The following is a 23,337-nucleotide window of genomic DNA, read 5'->3' as shown; positions in this document are numbered from 1 at the left end:
GGCCACCATCAGGTGCACAGGAGCTGTCTGACCCTGATACATTTACAAACAAGTGCACCTACCATGTGGGAAGCCCAGACATTTCAAAATATACTAGTGCTTGAGAACCAGATCATGAAATTGTTTGGAAATTGACTAGAAACAGGAGAAACTGATAATAATTTAGCCCCAATCCAGCAGCTGGATCTGTGCAGGTAACGGGGCCCCTGTGCCTCACGCAGGAGTGGAGGTAGTCAGCCTGGATCTCATTGCAGGATCAGGGCCCTAAATTGTTGATGATAGCTTAGGCCTGGTCTACACTAACCCCCAAATTCGAACTAAGGTACGCAACTTCAGCTACGTGAATAACGTAGCTGAAGTCGACATACCTTAGTTCGAACTTACCGCGGTTCAGACGCGGTCCACACGCGGCAGGCAGGCTCCCCGTCGACTCCGCGGTACTCCTCTCGCCGAGCTGGAGTACCGCAGTCGACGGCGAGCGCTTCCGGGATCGATTTATCGCGTCCAGACCAGACGCGATAAATCGAACCCGGAACTTCGATTGCCAGCCGTCGAACTACCGCGGTAGTGTAGACCTGGCCATAGTTAAGGGGTGGTTATTTTAATAGGTTTTTTAAAGCTGTTTAATACCAAGTAAATCATTTAGTTATTGACAGGGTGGGCAATAAACAGCTGAGGCAAACAGATTATGAATTCTGTTTTTGTTTGCCAGCGTGTGTCCACTAACTGCTAATAATCAATCTCTAATCTCTTTACAGATTTCGAACCTCTACATATATGACACTGTGCTTTTGTTGGCTAATGCTTTTCATAAGAAGCTAGAGGACCGGAAGTGGCACAGCATGGCTAGCCTGACTTGTATCAGAAAGAATTCCAAACCTTGGCAAGGAGGGCGATCCATGCTGGATACCATCAAGAAGGTACCTTCCTCCTATATTTCATTCTCTTTAGTTTCCACTCCAGTGAGGAACAAATCCCATTTGATGAAAGGTGTTCTATTTTTGCTAACAGCAGTGTCTTTCCAAAAGCGATAGCATTAGTGCAATGACAAAACAAGTTCTAATGGAAAACTCTCCTTAAAGATTTTTGGTTTTGTTTTGTTGTTTTCTAATGGGCATATTTGAAACAAAAATATTATGGTTGCTGAATATCAGACTCATGGGTATTTCAAGCACAAAAAAAAAAATCACATTATTTTTATGCCCAGGAGGTAGGAAGGTAAAAAAACACAGATCAGTTTTTCCAAGATAATTGATATTAGAATTACAGTCCTTCCTTTGTCAGTAAAACAGTATAAGAAAAAAGGTTGGAACAATCGCATCCAGCTAATAGTCTGTGCAATTCATTATTAAAATCCTACAGGCATAATGTAATAGAATCATACAAATCAGAGCCAGAAAAACCCTATTAAGTCATCTAGTCTATACCCTGCCAGTACAGGATTGTTCCCTATGGTATAATTTATACTGCTTTGTCCAGCTTTGTTTCCCAAGGAATGGGCTTCCACTGTTTCTCTTGGAATATTATTTCATATCCTAATTATACTCAGTGTCAAGAAACTTTTTCTTGATATTCAGTCTTATTTTCTGGCATTTAGTGTTATACTATTATTCCTAGTTGTTCCTTTCCTTTCTTGTTGTTTATACCCTTCAAATATTTGTAGACTATTACCATGGCATTCCCTGGTCAGCACCTATCCAAGAAATACATAGTGTGTTTAATCTTTCCTCATAAGTCAGTTGATCCAGATTCCTAATCATATTAGTATCTCTTGTTTGAAATCCTTCCAATTTGTCAATATCTTTCTGGTAATGATGTACCTGCAATGTATATTTACACAGTGCTGGCAATTCCTATATTGTATTAATGAAGGAAAACTACAGTGATTTTCAAAAATTACAAAACTGTTTAATCTTATTTTAAGAAGAATTAAAGTGTCTTTTTTTCAAAAGGCAGTTAACATAAAAAACACAACACTTTTTAAAGTAACGAGAGGCAGCCATTTTGGGTCAGATCCTAAGCCCTACCAGAGCAGGTAGACTTGGCAGCAACAAAGATGGCTTCTTTCAACCAGCTTCATGCTGCTCCCAATCCTGGGGCCAATCTGCACTAGTCCTGGTGTAAATGTAAGCGGGGGAATGGTCCCGCTATTGTGGGGAACTTTCCTGGCTTCTGCACTACCCCGGTGAAGTGGGCTAGCGAAAGGATCCGAGTCCTCGCTCCCACTTCCTTTACCCAGAGGCCTCCCTGCCCTTGAGGACTCCCCTTCCACTCTCCTGTCTGGCAGAGTCCTCGTAAACCCCGACAAGGCTGGGCCCAGGATTCCTGGGGGGCTTGACCCCCAACCCTGCTGTGGTCACCTAGGACAGGGGCTAGGGTGTCCCCACTCCGGGGTACTCTCTTTGCACTGGGCACCTCCCTGACCCACTGATCATCTTATACAATTTAAAGCAAATACAAGTTGTTTAATTAACAATTACTTTTTAAAAAGAATAAGGAAAAATGGAAAAGGTTAAAGGAAACACATCACCCTGCTCTGAGGCAGGGAATATCACAAGCAGTGTCTCTGGAACGTCAGGGCAGTTCACAGTCTGTTCCTTGTAGGTCCCGGGCCTCCTTCTCAGGCCCTGGCTGTGCTGCAGGGACGCTGTGGGTTGGACACTTGTTCTGGCGGTGGCCACACGCTCTCAGGCTCTAGGTGGCAGGACCCTTCTTCCCAGCGTCGCCCCCGCCCTGTCAGGGTTACGATCCCCCTCCAAGTCTGGCCTGCAAGGCCTCTTGGCTGAGGTATCTCCCTGTGCTGGGCCCACTGCCAGGGTCCCCCTCACTCTCCCCAGCTGCTCACCGCACCCAGCTCCGGACTGCTCCAGCCCCAGCTCCAGCTCCACTCTGCCTCAGCACGGCTGCTGCTGCTGCTCTGCCTCCAGCTCCCTGGGCTGCTTCTCTGGCCCCTCTGGCTCTGGTTGCTGCAGCTCTCCTCCCAGGGCAGGTCTGCTCTGCAGGCTGCTTTTGTGACTCTGCTTTGGGGCTGCAGCTCTGCTCCCAGCAACTTAGCTCAGGCCCCTGCTCTCTCCTGGCTGTGCTCTAGCTTTGGGGCTGCAGCTCTGCTCCCAGCAACTTAGCTCAGGCCCCTGCTCTCTCCTGGCTGTGCTCTGACTTTGGGGCTGCAGCTCTGGCCCCTCTGGATCTGGCACGGTTCTGCTCTCCAGCTCAGCTTGGGCCCCTGCTTTCTCCTTAGCTCGGCCCCACTCAGTCTGACCCAGGCAATTCCAGCTCACACGGAGGACGGGGCCTCCCTCGCCTCCTGACCCTCTGATTAGCCTGTCAATCAGGCTGATCTGGAGCATTGGCCTCTCCCCATTGTTCCTGGGGACTGTCAGTCTCAGGCTCCTGATTTGCCATCGACCCTTCCCCTTTTAGTACTGGGAGCAAGCCAATCAAAACACCCCTACTGAATGTTAGTAAGGGGGCAACAGTCCCCTTACATAAAGCAAAGCAGCCTCAGGCCCAGTTTGTATGCTACTGACTGCTCCTGGCCCCGCCAGGTCCCATTCTTGTAGCTGGAGTTCACCAGCATGTAGAGACACCTACGCCATGTCTTCTATACCAGGGGGCAGTAAGTAGCTTAAATGCCTTTACAATGGTACTTAAGTTACCAGAGAAATCCATCAAGCAGATTTGGCTGCTCCTACGTTTATTTGATCTTTACAATACACCTTCCCAGGCTTGGTTGCTCCTAGGGTATCCTTCCTCAGGAGCTGTCTTTGCTAAATCCTAGCACACACCCTTTTTCTCTGAGGGCTACTTCCACTTACTCATACCTGAGTGGGACACTCAGCCAACAAACCCACTTTACCTTTTCCCATTAGGATTAACACTTGTTATCTGAATGGTGCATTTCAGACAAATATAACCAGCCATGTCACATTCTCTAAACTGAGTCTAGGGATACACATCCTTGAAAGGGATGTCTGACTGCATTTCTACTTTTTTTCTTAGCTTGCTTGTGACACGTACCATTCCCATTCTCCTGCATGAGCATCATTTATGCTGTTTCTTACCACGCTGTCAGCTTTTTGCTTTCAGATGCTGCAGAGTTTATTAAATTCTTTGCCATGTCATCCTCACTAACATTTCCAGTTTGTCTTTTTCTATTTCCTGCCTTTTATAACAGGATGATTAATAAAACAAAGTCCTCCTGTGACCTTTCACACAAGACCTACACTGTGTGAAGATTAATCTGTGAAGTGATTCTCCTTGAAACATAAAGAGAAATGACCAACCAAAGGAAATGTGAAAGTCTTTGAGAAGGCAGGAGCAAATTAAAACCCTATGTAAGGGATGTGGGTTAGATCACTAGTGGATTAACTGAAAGTGTGGTAATTCCTGAAATGTGCAACCCTAGCCAGAGGTTGAGTTCCTTGTCTTTGTCTCTCCTGGCCCCGTTTGCAAAAATTGGCTTTGGTGAGAAGTCAAAGTTTATAAACTGAAGGCACACCTGAATATTGTTTGTACTGTACCATCTTGACAGAAGAAGATTTTTCAAGTGCAAAATGCTACAGCTGTTACAAAGCGAAATCAAATCCAAATGCATAGCCTCCCATGTGTATGCAGTCCTCCACTTCCACACATGAACAGGAGCCTACGTTCATGGGCCAGTGCTGGAATAGCATGGAGAGGTGGATTTCTCTTTGTGCCATGCTCCCCTTTTCCTTTGAACACATAAAAGCCCATTCGTAGGAGTCTTGCTGGATCCCTACTTTGTAGTTTTGGTAAAATGCAGGCCAGACGTGACTGTTGCTATCAGACAGACTATGTCTATGTCAGAAGTGGCAGAAAACTTTTTAAAAAACAGACACCCTTTCCCTATTGAGGATTTCTTCATCTGCTTCCCGTTGGGTCCTAGTGCTCTGCCTTTTTCTCTCCCTCATCCCTTGCCCTGGCATCACTGAACATTCAGGACCCAATCGCACTCCAGATGTTCTCCTCCCCACTGAAGATCTTTCTCCTCTGTCTCCTTCAGCGGAGCACAGCCCAGTGCTAAGCAAATGCTTAGGATTTAACTGGCTCTGCCTTGTCTGAGACTAGATAAGGCAGAGTGAGTTGAGCCCCGATGAGTGTATTAGCCTGGAGACCCTGCTTAATGCCATTCTGCTCTAGGATAGGAAAAGGACCCTCTCTTGGTCTCCTTCTGCCCATTTCCCAAAAGGGAGACGAGTGTGAAGGGAGCAGTGATTATGGTGTTTCTGGGAAAGGGCTGTCGGTATGTAGGGGGGCAGGGTTGTCTGAGAGCATTGGTGCATGTATGGCAATGTGTGTCAGAGTAGAAATGCTTGTGCATATCTAGAAAGGGGCAGTGGCTATGTCTGGTGGGCGGGGTTTGTGTCCATGAAAATGAAGAAAAGAGTATCTGAATAATGGGTTAGGTGGGAGAGAACAATGAATAAGAGTCTGTGGGAAGGGAGCAAAGAGAGAGCTGGGGAACCCCAGAAAAGAGTAGCGAGTCTGAAGGAGAGGCGAGTTCCTGAAACAGCACTGTATAGAAGGGAGGGAGAGAGGAAAAAATATTACACCCTACAGGAAAAATAACTTTGAGGGGAAAACAGGATTAAAAAAGGAAGGGAATGTGTTCTGTCATATAGTTAAAGGAAAGAAAAATGCAAAGGAGACATAGTAAAGTTTTCTTTTTAAAATGATTTGCAAGGAAGTGTAATGCTACTAGGGGACATGGTCCACCTACTGAACTTCACCTATAGTACCTAAAAGCCTAGAGATGGGCTTGGGGCTTGGAAGCACCTGGGAATGTGAGAGAGACTTGCTCAGCTGGATTCTTCCCAAGCCAAAACTGTGGGTCTATGTTATAGGAGCATTGGCAGTGTGGAGGCCAAGGCTCTCCATCTACATTCTCTTTGCATCTAGGAGATCCCTCAAGTTCCATAGGTTTTGGTGGTTAACCTATCCCTCCTGCCATGAGGGAATATACAGATAACTCTGTGAGCTAAAACTCAGATTTTCCACTCCCATATGCAGGTTAATTCTGCATAGGGAAAAATGGCACCAAATGTTTAGCTATTACACTTAGCTCCTAGTGGATGTAATCAAACCCATTGAAAAAAGCAGATTCTGCTTCCTGCCAATCTGTTCCTCCAAAATTAAGATTAGGTTGCATGCATTTGTTTAGATTTATTCTGATGGAGCTTCCCTCAGAGACATGAAATAATAATACATTTTTACTTATTATAGGGCACCCATGCCCATGATGGCTTGTATATACCTAACAAAATACAACTTAAAAATAATCATACCTTGGTTTTTAAAATGGTGAGCGTAGACTAATTAGTTCCCAAGCGATAATTCTAGGGATGGGTAAAAGTTAGATTTTCACTCTCTGATTTGTGTGCCTATATGGGAGAAGGTAGGGGGAACATAGTAATGTTCACTGTATTCTGGGAATTCTACATATTGGAATAGTTCCTGGAGTACCCCAATGAGCATCTTACCTAAATTGGTTTAAATAAATAACACAGCCCTTAAATTTAGAAACACTGTACCATGGGTGGAAATACAGTTGAAACTGATAAGGATGGGTGTGCTTACGGGTGGATTTCTTGTAATTTCTAATCTAATTTCTGATTTGAAATCCCTACTACTGGGCTTTTGCTTTTCAATGCTTTTCGTTCCGATTCTAACCTCTCTTAGGCTGCAGAAAACCACAGTCTCCACAGTGCAAATTGGACTGTTTGGGGGCTGAGACGGAGCTATTGTAATAGTATTTCCTCTCTAACTGCTATAGCTAAGGTTCTGCCAGCCTTTGACATATGAACCCCTGTTCACAGCTCCGCCATAACCATTTGTCCAAGAGTAAAACTTATCATATAATGTCTGGGTCCCACATATAAATATGTTTTTTCTTCACAAAAATCCATTTGGCTATTTAAATGCAAGTATTCATATGAAAGAAATTGAGGTTATCCATTTTTAGTACTCATCTATTAGTATTGTAAACATGCAGTTTTTCATTCCATAGCTAGATTCTTATTGTGACTTTAAAATAAATGTGGGGCTTTATAGAGCAGATACATTGCACATTCTGTAACAGCTATTCACAAGATTCTGGGTAGTGTTTTGGATTAATGGGCTCAAGGTATATAAATCTACACCATGCACCTAGGTCTATGAATGCAAATGCCTGATTGCTTGCTTTGATTTCTGCTGCCAGGCCTAAAGCTTGGATAAAGTTCCTCCCTGGCAGTAGATGGGAAAAGTACCTTGAGACCTTGTTGATGTAATTCCCTACAGTCTTTGCATTGACTTTTTGGGGCCTGATACAGAACCTACTAATGAGCTTGTTGGGCTGCCATATCTTAGTTCTTTCTATTTCCAAGAAGTGGAGTATCCATACCCTTCATTGGCTAAGAGAAAGGCCTGAACAAGGGAACAAATGGAATAGGAGTCAGAAGCTTGAGAAGGATTTCAAGCAACACACGGGTATGCCACTCCATTCATAGCACCACGTGAAGCATAAACTACCCTGTGGCTTTCGATCTGATATGCATCAGGCAAGCCCACACAGGAGTGTAGCATGGCCTAATATTGCAGGAGCTTCTGTGCCAGAAATGCCCACACAGCCAGGCTCTCATGCAGCCAATTGCAGGCCCTTTGGGCTGAGTTGTGAGAGAAGCAGACTTAGATGAAAGGTGGCTTTGTGAGGAGAAAGGAAGGATCACCAGCCTGAGATCAGTAGGGGGACTGAGTCGGAGAAAAGTTCTCCCTCCTTCCAGGGCTCTGCCTCTTGCTCCCCCTTGGCTGATTGCTAACTAGCCCTGTACTTTGTAGAAACAGCACATGTAACATGGCACACAGGTAGGGGTGCTGACCTGCCCTTTGCTTGCCTAGAGTAGGAAATAGAAAAGCCTGAGATTTTCCACACAGCTGATTTTTCCCTCTCTATCTGGGTTTCACCTAACCATTAAAGCTGGACCAAGACAGTTTTAAAGTCAGACTAAGAAAATCTTTGCATCTAGGTAAAATACCTCAATGTATGTGAACTGACCATTGAAATCTGTGGGACTACTTTGATTTATATAGTTGAGAATTAAAAAAGAAATTTTGAGTCAGATAAACTTGAAGTATCAGAGGTAAACTGAGAGGAAGAATCCTGTGCAAGATGTAAAGCAAGTGTAGAGCAGTACAAGAAAGGTAGCAGTAAAAGTGTGAAGGAGTGATGAGAGAGAAAGGTGGAGAACAAGAAACTGTGGAAATCTGAGGGGGTTTTAGGTATATAAGAAGAAGAGGGCTGGGAAAGGAACAAGCATCTAAGAAATGGAGAGATTGTTTAACTGGTAAAAGAAGTGAATATTTAAAAAGAAGCAATGGAACTTGGTTCTTACAGAAGACTGGATTGTAACTAGAGCTGGTTGGAGAAACTTCAGAAGACACACATTCCCTCAGAATATGCAGTTCCATCAAACTCAAAATGCTTCACAAAATTGGGTCAGTTTTGCTGGAACTTTGTTTTGGAAGGAAACCGGATGGTGCGGGGCCGGAAGACGTCTCATTTCTACATTTTTTGGAACAAAACATGTAGATGTTTTTTGATTTAAAGGGACTACTTATTTTGGATTTTTTTTATTTTGTACAATACAAAGTTTAAGATGTCAAAATTAAAATAAAACATTTAGCTTCTGTTAAAGCAAAACATTTCAGTCAACATTAAAAAAAAACAAAACAGCTTTTTCCTTCATTGAGCATTTTGAAAAGTTTAATTTTCATTCTGATTCGGAACAAAGCCAAATTTCAAAATCTTTTGTAAAAATGGAATTTACACCCTCCACCCAGCTCTAATTTATAGCTTTACTATCCAGTCTGAGAACCAGGCAAAGGATAGCTATGCTGTTCCCAAACCAGAGCAGGAATCAGACACTGACTGTGTGAGTCTCAGGCTAGGTCTACACTACAGCGGGGGGTCGACCTAAGATACGCAACTTCAGCTACGTGAATAGCGTAGCTGAAGTGGCGTATTTTAGGTCGACTTACCTGGCTGTGAGGACGGCGGCAAGTCGACTGCTGCCGCGCCGCCGTCGACTCCGCTGCCGCCTCTTGCCGCGGTGGATTTCCGGAGTCGACGGCAGAGCGATCAGGGATCAATTGTGGATAGTTCTCTGAAAACATCCACTCAATGTGCAGTCAAAAAATGAACAGAATGTTGGGAAATATTAAGAAAGGGATAGATAATAAGACGCGATAAGTCGATCCCCGATAGACTGATTGCTACCCGCCGATCCGGCGGGTAGTGAAGACGTGCCCTCAGTCTGGTCAGTTTCCCCTTTTGCATTGACTCAGCTCTACTAGTTGGTGCATTGGATGGAAGGGTAGTGCCTAGAGCCAAAGATGTGCCTACACCCTGCCAGTCTGCATGGAAAGGAGAGTAGTGAAGGCTGCTCTCCCTTCTGTATAGGTGATTAAAGGAGGCTTTGTTACAAACCCTACTCTCATGTATAGGCATGCAAGATGGGCTCATGATTGAGCCCAAAGTTAGATAAAAGTTCGATACCCAAAGAAATTGATGTAAACTCTTCAGAGGGAAAAAATATTTTTTAAAAACGTGCATTCCAAAATAGGAGATCAAGGAATGGCACCATCTGACAATATTTCAGACTCAGATGGAATCTAGCTCAAATTCCTGGAGGGAAAACCAGGACAAGAAATCCGTGACTCTTTAAAAGATACACATTGCAATATTTAGAAAATATTCAGAAGCAGGGGAAGTGGTAATAGACTAGAGAGAAAATTCTACCTGCAGTGTCATCTGTTGAAAATAGTAGCAGTCCTCTGAGATGAATGCAGAATCTTGCTGTTTGCAATTATTGGAGCAGGAGAAGTACTTGGGTGGGAATGCAAAAAAGGTGTTTGGTTGTTCCACATTTGTGCTGCCTTTTCCCCACTGTTTGTGAACGTTTGTGAATTTCACACAGGAAAAAACAATTTTCACACCTCTGTAGAGAGCTAGCACAGGGCCTGTGCACCAGTTAAATCCCACTGAAGCTGTCATAATTCATAAACATAAAGCCATGTTTGCAAAGTATTTTAGAACACAATAAATGGTTAAATTCATCAAGTAATTCATTCATTCAGAATGAATTTTACCAGCTCCGGCAATTAGTTTTAAATTTGTCTATTTTTTTTCTTTAAAAGCAAATATCCCCAAGGACTCAAGCCTTGACTAATTTTATTAGTCAATAAAGACATTAGAATGTGAAGAAAATAAGGCAGTAACATAAAACAATGATAGTGGTAGAAAATACTAATCTTCCTGAATAATCTCAGAATAAATTAAAGTAGGATTATAGTGATTATTATGACTGAGGAAAAATGACTCCATATTATGGCATATATTTGCTCTCTTCACCACCCCTATCCTCATGTCTTCCCAGTCACATTTGTTTAGTTTACTTATATAAAAAAAGAAGTTTTTACCACTCCTAGCACTGTAAAGCCCATCTATCTGTGGAAGAGCAAGCTGTATTTTATTCTGCCTCATGAATCATCTACAGAATTGTCTTCTAAATTCTAATTCAGAATTTGTTATTGTTAGTGATGGTGTATGAAGCAGAAGGGACACCGTTTGTTTTTCAGGTAGCAGATTAAGCTTGCATTGCTGGCAATTAGAAAAATTGTGTTTTGAAGTTGTAAACTGAGCAAATTTGATACTGCAGACATTGATGGAGAATAAATATGCAACACAAGGATGTAATGTTTACAGTAATTTTTGTGTGCATGCCCGCACTTTAAAAAGGACGATGTTTTTAAAAACAAGAAGAAACAGTGAGGATAAATATCTTACAGTGGATTGGCAACCTGGCTTTTCCATATAAGGTCCCAAGTGTGCTGTAGAAGTGTGTTAAGTAACAATATAAATGTTTGTTCTTGCCAGTGTAAATGGGACTACGCCATGTTTTAATAGTGCTCCCAAATCTTGCAACAGCTGTGCAGAGTTGAAGGCACAATTTAGGAACATTGTTGAAACACTATTTAATCTTGACAACCGTTGCTCTTCACAGTTTTAACTGTGTCAGGACATTACTCACTTGCAAAAGAATCTTCTAGCTCAGTAGATTTATAATGTAGATCATAAGTCTGTTTTCATTTGGTTTGTTTTTGTTTCAAATTAATCCCTTCTCTACAATAATTTGAATGTTATTACAAACTTAAAAAGCAGCAGAGGTTCCTGTGGCACCTTTAAGACTAACAGAAGTATTGGGAGCATAAGCTTTCGTGGGTAAGAACCTCACTTCTTCAGATGCAAGAAGTGCATCTTGCATCTGAAGAAGTGAGGTTCTTACCCACGAAAGCTTATGCTCCCAATACTTCTGTTAGTCTTAAAGGTGCCACAGGACCCTCTGCTGCTTTTTACAGATTCAGACTAACACGGCTACCCCTCTGATACATTACAAACTTATTTGACTGTCTCAGCTATTATCCTAATAACCACATTAAAACTGAGAGAACTTTGAGGAATCTCTTCACATAGAGAAAATCAAGGAGGCTGTTAAACCAGTGCAATCCTATAAGTGACCAATTCCTTTACATGCACCCTCCGCCACGCAGTGCAGAAGGGACAAAATCCACAAAACAAGCCTAATGGCTTCACTTGCTGGAGAAAGGTAATTAGGTAGGGCAATTGGCCTCCTTCTTCCTCAAATAGCTTTGACTAGCGCTGTTGATTAATCACAGGTAATTCACGTGATTAACTCAAAAATGAATTGTGATTAGTTGCAGCTTTAATCGCACTGTTAAACAATAGAATACCAGTTGAAATTTATTAAATATTTTGGATGTTTTTCTACATTTTCATATATATTGTATTCTGTGTTGTAATTGAAATCAAAGTGTATATTATTTTTATTACAAATATTTGCACTGTAAAAATGATAAAAGAAATAGTATTTTTCAATTTACCTCATACAAGTACTGTAGTGCAATCTTTGTTACGAAAGTGCAACTTACAAATGTAGATTTTTTTTTTGTTACATAACTGCACTCAAAAACAAAACAATGTAAAACTTCAGAGCCTACAAATCCATTCAGTCCTACGTTTTGTTCAGTCAATCACTAAAACAAACAAGTTTGTTTTACATTTACAGGAGATAATGCTGCCCTCTTCTTATTTACAATGTCACCAGAAAGTGAGAACAGGCATTTGCATGGCACTTTTGTAGCCGGCATTGCAAGGTATTTACGTGCCAGATATGCTAAACATTCGTATGCCCCTTCATGCTTTGGCCACCATTTTAGAGGACATGCTTCCATGCTGATGACTCTAGTTAAAAAAAAAATGCACTAATTAAATTCATGACTGAACTTCTTGGGGGAGAATTGCTCTGTTTTACCCGCATTCTCCCATATATTTCATGTTATAGCAGTCTCGGATGATGATCCAGCACATGTTGTTCATTTTAAGAACACTTTCACTGCAGATTTCACAGAACGCAAAGAAGGTACCAATGTGAGATTTCTAAAGATAGCTACAGCACTCAAACCTAGGTTTAAGAATCTGAATGGCTTTCCAAAATCAGAGAGGGACGAGGTGTGGAGCATGCTTTCAGAAGTCTTAAAAGAGCAACACTGTAATGTGGAAACTACAGAACCCAACCCACCAAAAAAGAAAATCTACCTTCTGCTGGTGGCATCTGACTCAGATCATGAAAATAAATGTGCAACGGTCTGCATTGCTTTGGATTGTTATCGAGCGGAACCCGTCATCAGCATGGACGCATGTCCCCTGGAATGGTGGTTGAAGCATGAAGGGACAGGTTTCTCACATAATCTAAGATCAGTTATTGTTACATTATTCTCCCAAAGCCATGTGATTGCACAAATGTGTTCTAGTTACAGACCAGACTCCATCATAAATGAGTATCTCAAAATACACAGAAATATTTAAAAAACAGGTGAATAAGCAGAGAGGTACTGTTATGCATACGACTTAAATTCAGAATGAGGATAGAAACAATACTAATTAACTTTATCTGACTGTACAATATATCTTCTTTTCTCTACAATTCCAGCACTTAAGAATCTGGGCAAATAAAAAAATACTTTATTTTTTTATTTATTTTTTTTGGTACTGATGCCATACAAACTCTGGCAATGAAACCTGTTTGTCAGCACTGGGAAAGGAAAATGTTGGAAGTGCTGTTGCATGCAATTATTTAGATATCCTATTTTATCAGAAATTTAGTTTGACACCTTCAAATGCTACAGCATTCCTGCCTCATCCCCTGCAAATAACACGATGTTTTACTTAGATTTCCTTATTGTCACAGGGCTTACTACTCACTGGTGTAGTGCCTTCTTCTAGCTCAGCTGGAGATGAGCTCTCTACCAGTCTGACTCCCCCTCCTTGGATTGCACACATTAGGGTGTCTCTCTCCGGACGTGATTGTTCCCTGTTCATGACGGAGTGTGCTCCCTCTTCATGGCTTGACCCTTCAGCTAGGTCACTCTAGTGTTCCCCTTCTGGGGTATCAAAGTCCCTTTAGATAAACTCTCTCAAGCAGTCTAACCTATCCTCAGCCCAGACTGTGCCCTTCCCCAGGGGCTGGTAGAGGAATCCGAGCTCATTCACTGCTCCGGGCTCAAGTCCAGGGACCCTATGTCTAGCAACCACAGTCTATACAATCTCAAACCTTGTTGCTGTTCCCCTGGGCTCCTTCCTACCTTTCCTCCCTATCTTCTGGCCCTCTGCTGGGTCACCACTGGAGCTTCCTCTGCCTACTGTGGCTACTTTACCTCCTCTCGGGTTCTTGCCAGAGTCTGTATTTCCAGGCATGATCCCTGGGCTTATTTTCCCCTAGAACTTCACCTTGTCTCTTGCCAACTCCCCTCCTCTCTAAGGAGAGATTTCAGAGCTCCTCCTGTCCCCTTCTTTCTTTTTTTCTTTTCTTTTCCTGTTGTTTTATTGTACAGCAGCCTCAGCAGGTGAGGCTATAAGCATCACCAACTGCAGTTTTTGCATTAAAAAAAAATTATATCCTCCTCCCCAGCCCTGTATCCTTTGAAAAGCTAAGTAATGCCTTTTTAATTCTACCCCTCTTTCCTGGTATTTTCTCCAATCCCTTCAGACTATATTCTTTCACCTTGAGGGTCTCAATTCTTCATAGAGAATCTTTCTTTCTATGTAATTCTGCCTGCACTGCCACAGCAGACACTCAACTGTTTCTTGGACATTGTGTGTATCACCCAACACATCTTTGTGCTTTGTTTAGTAAATATAAATTACGATTTAACTCACAATGACCTGTTAGCACTCTAAATATAGTTACTTCACTTCTTTTATCATAGCTATTAAGTATCCCATTATCCTCAACTTTAGGATGTATTTCGTAGAACCCTCATCCTTTTTTCTCTTTGGTCCATGATTCTTGCCATTCCTTCTTAAGTTCTCTCTTAACCAAGCTTTTGAAATCTCATTTATTCAGAGGGACTGTTACATCAACCTCCTCAGTTTTAAGGCATTTATTTGCTGCTTTATCTGCCATTTTGTTGCCTGGAATCCTGACATGCGACGGAATCTTTCCTATTCCTATGGTATACCCAGTTGTACTATCTCTGTAGTTAAGAACAATATTTCATTGATTAAATCATTCCTGCTTTCTGAGGCTTCCTTCCTAATTGCCATTATATCCGACAAAGAGTCAGATAGGATAGAAATCATAGTTGGGTATAAATCCCTAATTCCAGGTCAGTGCCAACTGTATGTCTGTCAATTTGGCTGTCATAATAGGCATAATATGACTACCTGTGTTGTGATCCCTAGATTCATCAGTGTAGATTTGGCAATGCTGACCCCATTTGCCCTATACAAACTCATAAACTGTAGTTGTCATATTTGACAGTCATGCTCTTCCCTTTGTTCTATCATATAATTCCAAATCCACAATTGGAGAGACAACCATCCAACTATAGTTTGATTTCACACAATTAAAGATTTTAATTTCTTCTAGACCTTCCTTTTCATCCAAATATTTTTCTCACCTTTTGACCCTGTTACCCTGTGGGAGTTTGTGGAGCCCAGTTACTTCTTGTCTACTTAATTCCCAACAGTCCTCGTCTATTCTTTTAGTACTCTTATCTTCACTATTTTAATTAACCTGAGCCAAAGAGGTTAACTCTAACTATTTCATCCTTAAAGCATTTCTCTGGTTGCTATCTGCAGCACACACAACCGAGTCATAATATTCATACCACATGCAATTCATAGAGCTTAGGCTTGGATCAGCTTTAATTTTTTTAGTGTTGATTTAAAAGCTGAATTAAAGGTTTGGCATCCATAATCTAAAACTGGTCTTTTTAATGCCCCATATACCATCAGCAACATGTTATCTGCACCCCAATTGTTCACAGCAAAACCTTAAGCAGAATTATACAATACTTTCTCCAACTCTTTCTTTGCCTTTTTAATAATTGTCAACATAATTAAGACCTTCCTTTATAAATACACATACCCCTCCTCCTCTTGTATTTCTCTGTTATGTCTGATTAAGTCATATTCTGAATTTCTAAACTTGTTTTCTCACTAACCATGTTTTTTGTAGACATGTCACATCTGATTTTTTTTCCATTTCCAATGCCAGGTGCCCCAGAGGGAATGAACAGACCAGGTCATCATCAAGTGATCCATCCCCTGTCGCCCTTTCCCAGCTTCTGGCAAACAGAGGCTAGGGACACTTGAGAGCATGGTTTTGCATTCCCTGTAAGAAAGGATAACAAATGGTTTTACATATAAAACAAAATTGTAACACACTTTCTAGAGACTAAACTTAATTAACAAAAAAACCTTGCAAAAAAACCTATTCTAGTGAGATTCTCATCTAATTGTGCAGACTTGAATGTTACAGAGATGACCTGAATAAGCACCAAGTGTCCAATTCACTAATGTGTTACTTCAGTTTTACTCCTGCGTAACTCCACTGAAATAAATAGTTTCACCAGTGTAAAACTGGAGTAATGCAGTGATGACTCAGGCCCAAATAACTTTTGTTTGCATAGGCAAACTGGGCCTATTGAGGTTCACCTTCTGCTTCTATTTCTGTCTGTTTTGCATAGCTAGAGCATAAGTCCCAAGTGTGAATATATGTATGTATGTATATGTGGTTTAGTTGAATACTTTTGAGTTTTCACTCCATCTTCTTTCTTTCCATCAGGGTGGAGTGAATGGCTTGACTGGAGAACTGGAATTTGCAGAAAATGGGGGCAATCCGAATGTCCATTTTGAAATTCTAGGGACCAATTATGGAGAAGATCTTGGCAGAGGCATCCGCAAGGTGAGACTAGATACATGGAATGAGAGTCTAATTTTTGCATGATTTACAGTGTGTTGTCTGTCCAAACAGCAAAGTATTTGATTGCAAATGATAAAACAGGCTGCTAGACTGAAAGAAGAACATAAGTGGGAAAAAAAGTCTTAAACTTCTGGGTAACCTTATGGTTCTTTATTGCAAGGAGGCATTACAATAGGTTATGTCTAACAGGGGAGTCTGATTAAATAATGCAGAATATGTTAACCTGTTGGTAGTCCTTCCCAAAAGAGCAGTGAAGCCTGTTCTGTAACAGCTACAACTGCTTTCCAAAACAGTAAGTTTTACATTGAAATGCTTACAGAGTAGCCAGTCGTACACTGCAAACTGCATAAGGTCTGAATGAGGCACTATGATTGTTAGATGAATAGAATTCATAGCTATAAAAACAGAAAACCTACTGCAAAATAAAGTATTATAGTACTTTAGTATCTCTGTTTTTCTTGTAATAAGCAGAGAATGATTTAGTAGAAATGACATTTTATACCATAGGTCTCCCATAAGAACAGGTACTATGAGTGCTAGACAGATGGAGGCTTCATGAAATACCATGACTCAGATTTTCTTTAGGAGAATTGTTTCAGTCCCAAGAGAAATAAATTATCTTGGCACTTGGGTATTGCTACATTTCCTGCAGAGAAAACTGTCAGTGGGTAAAGATGGTATGAAAGATGATAGAGGTAAATCTTTGGTTGAGATGATGTTGGTATCTTGTTTTTAGGCAGTTTTCTTCCAAGTGATTTGAGGTGGTAAATATAAAGAGACCTACACAGTACCTCTTAGGCAAAATCAAGACTTCTTGGGAGCAGCTCTCATTCAACAATTCAAAAAAAAAATTCTGATAGATAACATTGGGACTGCTTGCCATGATGTACTGGGCCACTTTCTTATTTCACATAAGAGAGGGACATGAGGTGGCTAACTTAGAGCAAGAGGATGGAAGAAAATGTTTCCCTTTCAGTGTGCATAAAAAAGGGAATCTGGTCACATGTCAGTGCATGCTCAGCTATGTTGTTCACCTACATACATACTACGATGAAAGGCGCAGTATGAACCCAGGAGAGGGAAGGTGTGTCCACAGTCCTGAAATACAACTACCTGCTTCTCTACCTGTTCCAGCAATGGAATTGTTATTGCATTCATGTTCTGTCAAGTTTTGTGCCATCATCTGTTGCTGATAACTTAATGTACACAACGTGTGCAGCCATATCACCTTGAACAAAGATTCTGTGGCTGGATCTTGTTGATACTTGGATGTGTCCTTGACAAAGACCCTGAGGACCAAACTATTGGACCTTTCCTTGTTCTCTGAATAATAACTTGAGTCTGATTTAATATTTCTGAAATTGTTTCATTTTATGTATTTAAAGAACTATTTAATTTTAAGAGCAACAGGCTCATCTTTCCTCTGAACATCCAGTTGTCTTTATTTAACTTAATTAGTCAACTTGGACTCTTTTGTGGCTGCAAGCATGTTCGCTTGAATATTGTGTTCAATTCTGGTCGGTCTCTCTCTCAAAAAAAAGAAGATAGAAGGGACCCAGAGACAGGCAGTGGAAATGAACAGATGCACAGAGAAACTTCTATATGATGAGAGATTTGAAAAGTTTGCTGCAGTTAAGTTTAGAGAGGAAACTTATAAGAATAGGCAGAATAGATGTATACAAAATAATTAGCAGTGCAGAGATGATCAGCTGGGTGTTCCTGTACTCTTTCTCATAATATAAGGACAAGGAGACATTCACTGACACTGAAAGAGAATGTATTTAAAGCTGGTCAAAGAAAATAATCTTTCTACCCAGGACATAATTAACCTGTGAAACTTATTGTCACCAGATCCAGTTCTGACAAGGACCATAATAGGATTAAAAAGAGACATGGACATTTGGATGTTCTTCTTTTCAATGTATTTTGTGCGATGAACCTTTATAAGGAATATAAATCTCATTTGGTGTATAAGCCCAACTGTTATCTTCTTGCAGTTTATAAGAAACTTCCCCTGTGGGCAAGTTACTTCATAAATGGTCCATCCTTACACTTTTCTCTGAAGCATATGATATTGACTGCTGTTAGACACAGAGTATTAGACTAGATGGGCTGGTCTGGCATTTTCTATGATTCTCTGTAAATTTGATAATTATACTTGCAAAGGCCATTTAAAAAGCAATTACACTAATTCAATATAGATAAGGTAAAATAATATATTTATTAAATTATATATTTATATATTTTAATTGTCAAGCGATTTAAAATATCATCCTTTGATACCAGACCCTTACTACTTGGAGCTAGATTTGAGATAATATTTTCATGTGATACTGTCCAGATCACAACATTGCTCAGTTGATCGTTTGAGATTATTAACCAAAGTTCATATTTATTCTGATTTAACTTGACTAAAATTGTACTTAATGTCCTGTAAACAATGTGTCAGTGTTGAGTACACATCATGATAATTAGAGGACTCAGATATCTGTGTCATCAGCACACTAATCAAAATCCACTTCATGTTTTCTTATAGAGGACCCAAGCAGAAGCATATATTAGGAACCACCTAAAGCTTTGCATTTCCCTTTTTCAATGGAAGCAAGTGCATGTAGCAAGCTGACTGATATTTCTAAAAAGTGTATTCCATTTTTGGGAGCATTCCTTAATTAGCATGTTTTATGTAGTTGTAGGGGAGGCTGGAGGGTGAAATCATGGTAAATGTCCCATTGAGTTCAGTGGGGCCAGGATTTTCCAATAAATTAAGTGGGTGAAAATCAATGAGATTTAGGTGCCTACGTCATTTAAGTGCCTTTGAAAATTTTACCCACCTTCAGTTATTTATATCCATGGAAACTTCTTAAACTGTTTGCTTTAAAAAAACGTATAATGGCCTCCTGGCTTTCTAACAGACACATCAAACCATGTAGACACCATTCAGCAATTATTTCGTAGAAGTATCCTCTACAAAACCTTAATGGGGCTGCTCTGTCATAACTAAAAATCAGTCACAACATTGGAAAGTTCATGTTCATGACAATGGAGTTTACTGTGTGAAGAGGCCTTCATCCTGAGAAGAGAAACACAGAAAGTTCCATTAATAAATGTAGCAACAGAGTTTTCTATCTACTCCTAAAGAGTTGTCTTCTGTGTACCACTTGGGATCTGTGAATACCACAGTCTAGCAAAGTCGTCCTGAGTAGATGTCCTACACACAGCACATGGCTTATAGGCTGGCAGTGTCTGGTGCTTGGGATACAGTAGGCTGACCATTGCTAGATACTGGATCAGTCAAAGCTAACATGGTATGAATGTCCTAAATGAGCTATAGAAGGACTCTTGCTTTTACACATAAAACTGTTGTTGGAACATGTGCTGTGATAGATATTTTGAATGGGAAACACTGTAGTATTTTTGACATTTGTCAGTTGGTATTTGACCTTTCTGAGAGTATGTATTTTTTGACATTTACTTTTCAGAATGAGGTGCTTTTATCTATACCACTGATATACAAGCTGCTATTCTTCTAAATAAGCAGCCAACAAACAAATAAATGAACAAAAGGAGGTTGAATACTGAGAGGAGAATTGTTTTGTGTGATATAGAAAAAAGCTCTGCAGGAGAAAAATGTCTCGTGTTTCTCCCAGCATTCCTGTTATTCAAAATAGGTTCCAACTTATACTTCACAGATTCAAAGATGATATCTCTCCCAGTTTTTGAGAAAAGAAAAATTTTCTATTTGAATTATTTGCTGCCTAGGGTTATCTATAATGCCTTCTGTATTTTTGCCTGCACCTACAATTGTACGATTATTTACCTTCACCCTCCATACCTGCTCCTTGCGCTATCCCATTCCTTTTTCCTGGCTACTCCTCTCATCACCTTTTCCCACTTTTGGCTTTATACTGCTCCCTATGCATAAAACTGTCTCCCTGTTTACATCTACCCATCTTTCACTCTCCACCCCTCAAAATCTTCCTTAAACTCCAGTTCTCCAGGCAGGGCCCCAATGTAGGGAGCATGTCAGAAGAATTCAGGCATGGGAAGGGGGCAGAAGGAGGCATGTTCCATAGGGATTGTGGAAGCAAGAAGCACAAGTTAGAGCAACCCCAGAGCTACTTAACCTGAACCCAGGCCAGTTCCTCTGAGAGTGAAAGAATGGGAACACAGTGGCAAGATTTATTTTCACTAAGGATATGTCTGTACTACAAATACCCGAGTTAGCTTTAATCTCGTTAGCTAGAGTACTGGGGCAAGCAACACTATGGCAGCACACATTTCTGTGTGGGCTAGCCCTATAAGCATCCAGATTCTAGACAGGCTTGTACAACGTACATGCTACTGCTGCTTCACAGATCTGGTACCTGAGCTAGCTAAATTAAAGCTAGCTTCGATATGTCAATGCAAGAGGCAATCACACCCCATGATTGTAGTACCCTAATTGTGAAGGGCTACTACATCTACACTTGGAGCTGAGGTTTTTGATTCCCAGTGTTGTAAACATACTTGCACTAACACGCTAAAAATTATAGTGTAACTCTGGCAGCACTGGCTAGCCACCCAGAGTACGAACCCTCGGGATCAAGGACTAAATGTTAATTAATTAGAATGGCTTTTTGATGTTCAAATTGGGTTCTCATTGAAGCCATTTCATTCACTCCTATGGTGGAGAGGTTTCAAGGTTTAGTATTGCCTGATCTGCAGACAGCACTGGTTCTGTAGGAACATAAAGGAGAAAAATAGACAATCAAAAGAGAAAAATAAAAAGAGAGCGTGGAAAGGTAAAATGTTTGTGTTGTAGACTGATCCAGACTGAACCAGGGAAGATCAAGATGATGCTAATCAGAAGAGGTAAACACTTTAAGAGCAACAGTACCTCACTCTCATTTTGAAAGCATATGGTCCCAGCAATTAAGTTCCTGTGCAGTCTTGGGATCATGAAAAACTCATAACTAAACCTGGAAAATACAATTGCGGTTGTTATGGAAGGTCCTTCCATTTTAGGATAGCAAGATTATATTCTTCTTGGATGATGATCTGGCCACAGAAGTTCATATATTTGTCACCTCCATGTTGGGTCATTGTAACTCCCTGTTTTTTGTCTTCACTGTAAGTGGCAGATGTTCAGAACTTCTGAGAATCAAGTCACTTTTATTTAGGTGTCTAAATATGGATTTAAATGCCTAATTTTAGGCAACACTTTGAAAACTTTGGCCTTTGATTTTTAGTTTTAAAGCTCTACTCCTGAGTACTGCAAAGAAGAATTTTAAAACTGAACTGAAGCTTTTAAAGCTTCAGAAGTGACTGCAGGGATTTTCTTCTTAATGGAAAGAATGCAAATGCTCAGGCAACAAGAAGGTGAGTCAAACATAATACTTCAGGCCCTTGCAGATTCTCATGGGATTTCTAGGGCATTTGAAATAACGTCTCTATATTGAACAATTTGTCAACCGTGCTGGCCCATCTGTAGTTTAGAAGGAAATAGCAGCTACAAAGCATTTTTTTTTTAAAAGTCTGACAAATATCCTGAGCCCAACATAAGTCATGTGATTTGAGAGTATGGAAGGCATTTGGTGGTAATGCCTGACAAATCTGTAATTATTCAATCATTCTGTCAATGCCAATGGTAGCACCTTGTTTGCTGATTCAAAGAATGTGTGGTGCTTGCACACACAATCTTTTCTTATGTTTCCATTTAATTGATTGGCGGGATTATTCAGAACAACATACAATTTCTGTTTTTGTTCAAATCAGACTGTTGTACTGTATTTCTGTTCCTGAGGGCTCAATTGGTATCTTCTACAGTTGATATAAATATGATTGTTTTATTAGCTGGAGAGGTATTGACATGTTGTCCCCTTTATGATCTTTCCTTATGTTTATAGCAACAGCATTCAAATAATATATTATAATAATAAAGACCGGATGCCAAAATTATTCTCTGTTGTAAATTACTTTCCTAACCAGTTTTAAAAAAAAAAAAAGTTATGAGTCCTTATTCTTATTGGCCTTGTCTTCGTTAGGAGAAAGAGTGGGTTTTGATATATGTCAGCTAACACAATTAACACGTCAAAATCCTAGCATAGACAAGGCATTTATAGTTTTAACATGTTAGCTAGCCGAGATAAACTGTAAGTTCCTCTGTGTTAAAAATACACCTTTCACTCTTGTGAACATGTGAACACAGGATAGCCAGTTTTCTGTGTGCTGTGACTGATAAAAAACAAACAAACAAAAACTTTTCTGGCACTCTATACTTCTGTCTATGAACTGGCAATAGGATATTGTCAACATTTCTTAAAGTTCAAATGCAGTTTATAATATGAATTCAACTTGCACCATTTGGAGCATTGTTGTGTGATGGTTTATTTAGTGAATAGAAAAGAAACTGTGCCGTATCTGAATGTTTTCCCTCTAGCATGGATAGCAAGGCAAATTTACACATCCTGCATCTTGACAGGGGGTTAGACTAGATAACCCTTGTGGTCCCTTTTAATCCTATAATTCTATTATTAATATGTCATCCTCTCTCAGGCACCTATCCATCAAAGCACTTAAGCACATGCTCAGCTTTATGTACAGGGGTAGCCCTATTGAAATGAACTGGATTACTCTAAGGCTCAAAGTTAAGCATGTGCTTAAGTACTTTGATAGTCCCAGTACTTGAGGGCATGCTTAACTTTAAGCATGAGTAGTACTATTGAAGTCAATGAGACTACTTACTGGCTTAAAGTTAGGCATCTGTTTATTAACTGTGCTGAACTGAGACAAAGAAATAGCATTTTCTTCTGGCATTCATTTAAGTGCAGTGTGTTATTTCTGCTGTTGAATGAAATGGTGCACTTTTTTTTTTTTTTTTTTTTTTTTGCAAAAGATTCTCTGACTTTTCTTTTCATGTTTTCACACCCCAAAATGGTGTGCCCTGCTGAAATTTCTGGAAAACATCAATTTGGCAACAGAAACAGAGAAATCTGAAATTTTGCATGTCCTCAAC

The 23,337-nt window shown here is 40.4% G+C and overlaps 1 protein-coding gene across 2 annotated transcripts in view; it reads left to right on the top strand.

The window, feature by feature from the left end:
* Positions 1–23,337, top strand: part of GRID2 (glutamate ionotropic receptor delta type subunit 2) — a 1,035,124-nt gene that overhangs the window by 701,187 nt on the left and 310,600 nt on the right. For both annotated transcript variants that reach the window (XM_065405037.1, XM_065405036.1), the window contains 2 exons: positions 759–920; positions 16,206–16,325. In XM_065405037.1, the coding sequence (XP_065261109.1) occupies positions 759–920; positions 16,206–16,325 (282 nt within the window). The remainder of the gene's footprint in view (positions 1–758; positions 921–16,205; positions 16,326–23,337) is intronic.

This window comes from Emys orbicularis, chromosome 5 (genome assembly GCF_028017835.1).
Source record: "Emys orbicularis isolate rEmyOrb1 chromosome 5, rEmyOrb1.hap1, whole genome shotgun sequence".
NCBI classification, from domain to species: Eukaryota; Metazoa; Chordata; order Testudines; family Emydidae; genus Emys; species Emys orbicularis.
Note: the sequence above shows the minus strand (reverse complement) of the source record. Positions and strands in the feature narration are given on the sequence as shown.